This window comes from Onychostruthus taczanowskii, unplaced genomic scaffold (genome assembly GCF_017590055.1).
Source record: "Onychostruthus taczanowskii isolate IOZ18803 unplaced genomic scaffold, ASM1759005v1 scaffold5, whole genome shotgun sequence".
NCBI classification, from domain to species: domain Eukaryota; kingdom Metazoa; phylum Chordata; class Aves; order Passeriformes; family Passeridae; genus Onychostruthus; species Onychostruthus taczanowskii.
Genome location: NW_024502568.1, coordinates 11453470 through 11461645, shown reverse-complemented (window position 1 = coordinate 11461645; position 8176 = coordinate 11453470). Strand labels below are relative to the sequence as shown.

Below are 8176 nucleotides of genomic sequence, written 5' to 3'. Positions count from 1 at the left end.
GGGATCTCTGCAATAAACTGAAGGACACAATCAGGCAGCCTGTGACTCACGCAGTGCACCATTTCTAATGTGCAGAAATGAAAATAAAAGCAGATCTCTTGTTCCCAGAGCCCTGGAGGGGGGAGTCCTCACGACTCACGCTGTTTTACAGACCCTTGGTCACCGAAGGGCCGACTGACACCCACGGCTGCAGAGCCTGTGGCAAAGGGAGTGGGAAACAAACAGTACTTCTTAATTAAAGCCTTTTATTCAAGCTGCAACCCCCCACAGCAGACACACTTCATAACTTCTAGATCTGTGTTCACACAAAGATTGACAGAAAAACCCAGCCATGAAAGAAAACATAAAATTTTTTAATGTTTATTTTTCCATGAAAAAGCTTTACAAGGAGAAAGAGGCTGCACAGGAGAAAGCATACATTCTTTAATCACTGTTTATCTGTTGGTTTGATAGCCAAGGCTGACATTTCTTCTACAGTGTATTTATTTGTTCTCATAATATTACAGGACATTTACCCTTTATTAAAAAAGGATATCATCATCTATGAATATTGTTAAGAACAGTTAGGCAACACTGTCAGTGAAGAATTTACACGACCTAGATCAGCTTAGATTAACTGCTTCCATTTTAGTTCTTCTCATGTTTTGCAACAATAAATGTAAACCACATTTTTAAAATATTCAAATATATGAAAAGTTTTGCATCAAATGTAATGGAGAAACAAAGGTTTAGTATCTCAAAGAACAGACAAAATTTTCCAATTCCTACGAAGCAACACTGAAATTCTCAAGGAAGAAAATAAAATTCCTGTCTTTCCCCTTAAACCACCTGGAGACATTTATTAAGGTGTTAAGTGCTTGAATGTGACTTCCCTCACTAGCATCATACTGCCGGGATTTTTAGATATCCCAGCAGCACAACCTAAATGAAGTTACACATTTTCACAGTGACATAACCTGACCCTTCTTCACTGCCCCTACACACAACCCTCTGCTGTGTAAAGCATCTTTGCTGATCTGTAGAACAGATGAAAACTCCAAAACAAAGACCAAATCTCCATCCCTCAAATACCAAGAAGTGTCACCTTTGCCCCTTTATCAGTGCATGTTTTGCCTTCCATCTCACTCAAACCATGATTTTAGCAAGCTGTTTGAAGTCTCCCTGCCACGATTGATCTGGAGTGTACAAAAGAGCTAACAATAATTTCAGGAGTAAGCTCACAAGATTGAGAAACTACCTCATTTTGAAGTATTTTGTAAGGAGTTTGACAAATAAGCACCTTAATTTCAAAGTAATTCAGTAACACGACAGAGAAGGAAAATTCTTCACAGTTTCAGAATTAGTAGAATTAAATCCCTCTGAAACTTGCAAACGATGAAGGTTAAATAGCTTATTTCAATCAGTACTCCAGTATTTCTGTAAAGAAACACTTTCAAGTATTGTTACAAAAGGCACTGATTTTTTCCTTCAGCCATCAAGATGTAATAAAACCACAGAATTTCTGTCACATTGGGCCAAACTCCTGGCCCTAAAGGAATTTTCCACTAACCTTAGGGCACCTGGATTTCACTCAGTCACTATTTAACAAGCACCTTCTTCTTCTTTATTGATTTTTTTACAAAATCACATAGATCCATCACAGGTTTTAATGATACAATGATTAATGGTACATTAACGGTAATGACAGAGAGGAGAACATTTTAGTTGTTCTAATTCTATTTTAAAAGTGAAATTGGAGACTTCTGAAGTTAAATATTCAGTAGATAAAACATTTAGCAATTTGTTTCTCTGCTTTACTATCAATTAATTTTTCAAATCTGGAAACCAGATTTGGAAATATGATTTAAGCAACTCTCAGGACAGATTCCTTGAACATATGGTTCAAACCCAGTATTTCAGATTAATCAAAAGCTTGGAAAATAGGCTCTATTTTTTTTTCCTTTTTTTAGATGGATGTAAAATGAAATGGGAAATTGCTGTTTTGCTTTCTATGAAGTCTGACAATGGCCAGATGGGTTGAATTTCTCAATCCTTAGTCAAAATGGGAAAGAATACAGTGGAATATCTCTCTTCTGAGGCATGCTGAGTACAGAGCATTAAGTTAAGGCAGATGTATGAACAGGTTTTCTTCAAACGGGATTTCTTTAGCTCAGAATTGTCAATGTTTCAAAGGAACTAGGCAAGACTTTAAAAATACTTGCAATTCTTTTGCTTAGCCCTAGAGCCTGCAATTGGACAGAGTTCCCTGGTATGCTTGAAAGTAAAGGACCACCAAAGAGGTAAACTAAGCAATATTTAATTATAGCTACACAAACATTCCTCAACTCACACCCAAGCTTCCAGCTTCTCATCTGCAGCAGGAGTGCATTACCTGACAATAATTAAATAACCTGCAACAAGACAGCAAATTACTTAAGAGCTAAAATATTTAACCTACAGCAGCTAAAGTATTTAATCTCTAGCATCAAAGTTTCCTGAAACCAAGAGCCATCAGAATCCCTGCACAGGCTGCTCAAGTTTGATGGGATGCTCTGGGACAGCTACAAACAACTGCAGGACCTCAGTGGACAGGGCCAGAGGTAAAGGGAAAACTTCTGACAGCAGCTGCACCAGTGCAAAGCTTGATAAGCCGACCTGAGGACATCTTCTTACTCTAATGCTGTCTAGAATCACTTGCTGTTTACATCCCCATCCCTGAAGCAGGGGAGGGGCAAGGAGCTGGTGGAGGGAATCATTCCTACTTGGATCCCTCCATGGTAACATGACACGGGCTGCATTTCACTGTGCAAACTACAGGAGGAAAGGACAGACCCACAACCCTAACCAAAATCTCCCAAAATTGTGTGACAAAGAAACTAAGATAAACTTGGAAACTCAGTCATAGGTGTGATGAGTCCTGAACAGGAATGAATCCTGATCCTAAATGAGAGTAGTGATTTTATAAGAGTACAAAAACTACAAAATATAGAACAACTGCTTCTAATGGAAGACAGTAGTCAAATTTGGTTACATGAAAATAATGGAATGTACAATATTAGAATATTCTAGAACATTAGAATATTGTTTCTAAATTAATGATGTCTTGTTGAATGCAAAACAGATGTTGTGATTTAATTAAAAAATAACCAGGTCTCACATTTTCAAAAATTATCTCCAATTACTTGTCATCATTCCTATACTTTGTTGGCTTAGGACAGAGAAGCTCCTTTAATCCCTGACAAACCAACTTCAACAAAAATTGTAATGATAAATTCTGAATGCTAAATGTTTGCTAACCTAAATCAGTAATATTAATTGATTATATAAGCAAGTGACCTGGCAGATTTCAGTGGAGAATTACTGGGGGTGACTGATGAGTTGTGGTGCATGGAAAATTCTCCTTAGGTAGCACAACTGCAGCCTGGAGAACACAATGTGTCACAGTGCATCTCACATATTCTACAACAAAGAAAATTTAATTTTGAGTTCACACTTCTGTGAGAGTGTAGCCTCAAAGTGTCTTTGAGTCAATGGATACCAGTGATTTAAAAAAATTACAAATCTTAAGAATGTACATAAATCTCTGCTATTGTCTGCTAAACTAAAAGCATTTCAAACAAGATCTATCACTCATAACTCTACAAAGTCAAACATTTAAAGCTTCCATGTACATAGAAAACCTTGTTAGGAATAAAATTCAAGACAATTTGTGGTCAATAATGCCTCTAGCTTTGCTAAAATAAATAGTCAATAATTAAAGGAACAGAAGGACATGGCCCTACATTAGAAGGAAAGTCTCTTCATTTTCATCATCCCCTTCCTCTGAGAAAGAGGTAAACAATATACTTTTTTTTAATGTTCTCTCAACAAAACAGTTTTACCCATGGTTTCAGCTACAATATTTTCCTACTGAAATAAAATCAGTGCATTAAGAACATATACAATATATTGGAAGCCATATGCACTTTTTCTGAGGATAAGCAGACAAGGCATTTACCTGATGCTATAAAACTACTTTCTCTTGCTTGGTACCACACTACCACAGCATTATACAAACATTGTAATGCTCTACAGGTGGAAGATATGAGACCCCAAACACAAACTGTGAAGAACTGCATCCAACAGAAAAGCTAAAAATGATGTAAGAATCTAACACAAAAAGAAATCTACTAAAAATATATGCATAAAATATGTGCCCATCAAGAGATTTACAGAGTCATCATCCCTACCATTCCTTCAACAGAAGGGAGCAAACTACACAAAGATATTACTGAATTCAAACAACATGAACGAGCTATTAAAACAAATTATCCTCCCTCTTCAAAATCACTTTATCTTTTTTCTATTCTAATAGAAAATATTATACTGCAATTGAGTAAAATTACTAAAAACATCTCATGGAACTATTAATGCATCCAATCAAAACCAAAAGCTGTCCCAGAGATGAAAACACTACAACTAAAAACTTAAAATGCCACAGAACTTGTTTCCATTATGCAAATCAACCATGACCAATACTCTTTAGAGACTTGCTAGAGTCTTTTAATGCTTTCTTAAGGTCTGCTGCAAAACTTGTTAAAGCCAGTAGAAAGTCATGTTTGGAAAAGACTTTGATTTACAAACTTTTACTGTGAGAAACAAATCCGGGAGTGCTGAGCCATTCCAATCTGCTTAGAATTTTTATATCAGGGAACATCAAAAAACTTAGTTCCCATACAAAGAGGTAGCATCAATATATCTGATTCTTTTTTTACAGAATAGTAACATTTCCTATTTTTCTGCATCATATTTGGAAGATACTTTCTGGTACTTAAACAAATTTCTTGTAGCTTGTATATGCTATTCAGTTTGCCTGTCTGATGAAATTTATGGCACTTGTTATTAACTGTAAGAGCAGCTTGTAAACCCTGGAGGAAGAAATGGAAATAGTATCCCTAAATATCCTAAGCTGTAAAAAAATCTGTGTTTTTTTCTAATCATAGAACATTTGAATATCTGTACACTACAAGTGAAACAGAAGCAGTGACTCTGGGAATGTGTATCCTTATCCCTTGGATAAACAAAACTTTATGTCAGACTGTAGGATTAAAGGCCAATCACAGTGAACACAGAGACTGAGCAAGGAGAGAACATTTAGATAGAAAATTAAAAATTATACACTACAGTTAAATACAGTGAGGAATACAGTCTTTCCACTACAGCAATACATTAATTGAAATGTCAGATTTTTGTGGTTTCTTTTTTTTTTTTTTTTTTTTTTTTTTTTTTTTTTTTTTTTTTTTTAATATTGGAGTACAGGCAGAATTTGATAAAGTGATATAATTGAAATAGTACAACATAATTCATTCTAGCTGAAAATTTGAGCTTGGGTTGTTCAGCCTGGAGAAGACTGGAGAGACCTTCTGGCACCTTCCAGTACCTGAAGGAGCTGCAAGAGCTGGACAGAGACTTTTGACAAGGCATGTAGGGATAGGACCAGGGGCAATGGCTTCAAACTGAAAGAAGGCAGATTTATTATTTATTTTATTGGGAAGGAATTCTTTATTGTGAGAGTGGTCAGACACTGGCACAGGCTGCCCAGAGAAGGTGGGATGCCAGATCCCTGAAAGTGTTCACAATCAGGCTGGGTGCAGCTCTGAGGAACCTGCACAGTGGAAGGTGTCCCTGTCCATGGCAGGAGGCTGGAACAAGATGATCTCTCAGTTCCCTTCCCACCCAAACCATCCTATGATGGGACAAAATGAGAGACAAAAGATCCATCTGATGAATTACACGTTCAAGGTAACTGTGACAGTTTGGTTCATTATTCTCAACTTCTGAATCTAAAGCTTGTTTTTTTCTAGAGAGCAGCAGAAAATCTGCAGGCTGATTGAAGGTTTCCTGGCTACTATCCAAAAGTAAACAGACAAACAAAGAATTGTGAAAGACTAAGTTTTACTAAAGTGTAAAAAATAATAAATGCCCAAATCACTTTCTTTATCTTCATCCTTCCAACAGCATTTGCTATCTGTGAACAAAGTATCAAAGTTTTTTCTCTCCAAAATGGCATGTGAGAATGGAGAGGCTTACCCAAAGGAGCTAAAACAGTGAATTAGGAAAGCTACTTAAAAAACAAACATAAGAATAATAACATTTCAGCCCTTGCTTTGCTGACAGGTGAGATAACAACCATTTCTGGTGCCACAAAGAACTCTCAGATAGACTGGCATTTCAATGGAAGGAAGAACCACATCACTCCCTTAAAACAAAAGCCTCTTGGGTTCATGACCAACATTTCAGTCAGCCTTTAAGTAAGAAAAAGCAACAACAACTGATAGTGGGGATTTACTGATAGGTGTCAGGAGTAATTGTTTTAGAAAAGACTACATAAAAAAAATCTTTCACTACTGCACTTTATAGTATGTGTGACAGTAGTATCTTTCAACTTAAAACAAAATCATCTTCTCAGAACTGATCATCATGACCAGAGCAGAGGGCCTAACCCAATCACCACTTAAGCACGATGGAAACTCTTGCAGCTCAAGTAAATAAACCTGCACCACCACTATCACCCTGCCCCTTCTTATTATGGCAATTGAGGGAATTTTATTTGCAAAACATTTAACCACCAAGGGCAGAGTTTTGCAATAGAGTTTTAAAGCATCTTGCTCAAAGATTAGGTTACCAGTGTTCTAGCAAAATATCAGAGGCTCTAAACATGAATGTAAATAATGCATTATCAAGTATACAATTCTGGTTCAGTGGCCACTATAACAAATCCAAGGACTAACAGTGACTTCAAAAGACTCTGAATCAGACTTCAAGAGTGTAATATTCTTCATAATATTACGTATATGCAAAGTCTTCAGAACAGTCTTTGCAGAGAAATCATAAAAATGGGAGTGAATCACTCTGCTTGAAATGGATGACATTTAATTTTTGCAGTGTAGATATTCAACCATTATCTACCACTTTCTATAAAATGTAAATTGGTATGTATCAGAAAAGCTCCAGCATGGCTTTGTGATGGTTATTTTATATACATATACACATTGCAGTGAGGCACATTCTTTGTTAAAAATCAATATGAAATTCTTCTGCAGGAGCTTGAATGCTTCCTTGCACAGAAAATTTCCCATGAACCTTTGTTCTTCACGTAAGGCGGTGATGTTGAGTTAAAGCAAAATGCTCAGTTTGCATAAAACAAGAGCTGCACCTAGTTTAAGGTGTATTTTCAAAATACACATATCATAAGTGTCATCACAGAAGAATAAGCAAGATACTTTTTTATAGACTGGAGAAAGAACTTCCTTTTGACATCCTATTAAGATGCAATAAGGGCATAAAAGGAATTTTGAAGTGTTAGTCCAAAATGATCTACTCTATTTACAGTGCAAAGATCTTACAGTAACATCACAAAGTAACACCAGCTCTTTCAAATGGACTCTAAAAATTGTTGCTCACTTCTTAAGACTGGCAGACATCCAGTGTGTTCACAACTGGCAACAGAGTCTGCAGTATTACAAAGTTATTGCTGCTACTGTAATGTAAAGAAATGAGGTTGTGATGATAAATTTTCCTGTTAAGCTGTAGGAAAAACTACTTCATTTTACCAAGCAAATTATTTCTTAGCTTTGTCATAAGCTCCAGGAAAAAACAGAGCCAATTTATCTATTTGTACTTTCTCCCACAGAAATGTTGGATAGCAAAATAAAGTGTGAAATCAGCTGGCTTTGTGTTAGTTGGTTACAAAGGTGTGCATCAGTTCCACTTGAGCTGAGCTGCTTTGGTCTGTGCCAGTGACCTGCAAGGGCTGGCTGAAGGAGACTCCTGCCATCATACAGGCACTGCTACCTTTGCTGCAGTAGTAGAGGCACGCTTTGATGGCCAGGGTGGCTTCAGCTGACACACAGCTCCCAGGCAACTGAAAGGGAATGACAGTTTGACAGGAAACATCCTTTATTTCTCCTGTCAGACACTGTCCTTGCAGCAACCAGGTGTTATCTGCAAAGGAAGAACAGATTTTATCATTAGGGTATTTAACACCATGTCTGAAAGCTACAGAAAACACTGATTCTACCTATAGGACAACAAGGACTTTCCACATACAACATTACAGGAAGTTTCCTTCCTGATTATTCCAGTCATGAACAGAAAAGAAAAAAAAAAAAAAAGGAAAAGTAATTTACAAATGCTTTACCAGTCATTTAAGGAGAGA

At 36.7% G+C, this 8176-nt stretch overlaps 1 protein-coding gene across 1 annotated transcript in view; it reads right to left on the bottom strand.

Annotated features, from left to right (window-relative positions):
- Positions 1-249: 249 nt before the first annotated feature.
- NHLRC2 (NHL repeat containing 2) overlaps positions 250-8176 on the bottom strand; it is a 32614-nt gene continuing 24687 nt past the window's right edge. The window contains exon 11 of the mRNA XM_041415390.1: positions 250-7962. Coding sequence (XP_041271324.1) covers positions 7697-7962 — 266 coding nt within the window. The 3' untranslated portion in view covers positions 250-7696. The remainder of the gene's footprint in view (positions 7963-8176) is intronic.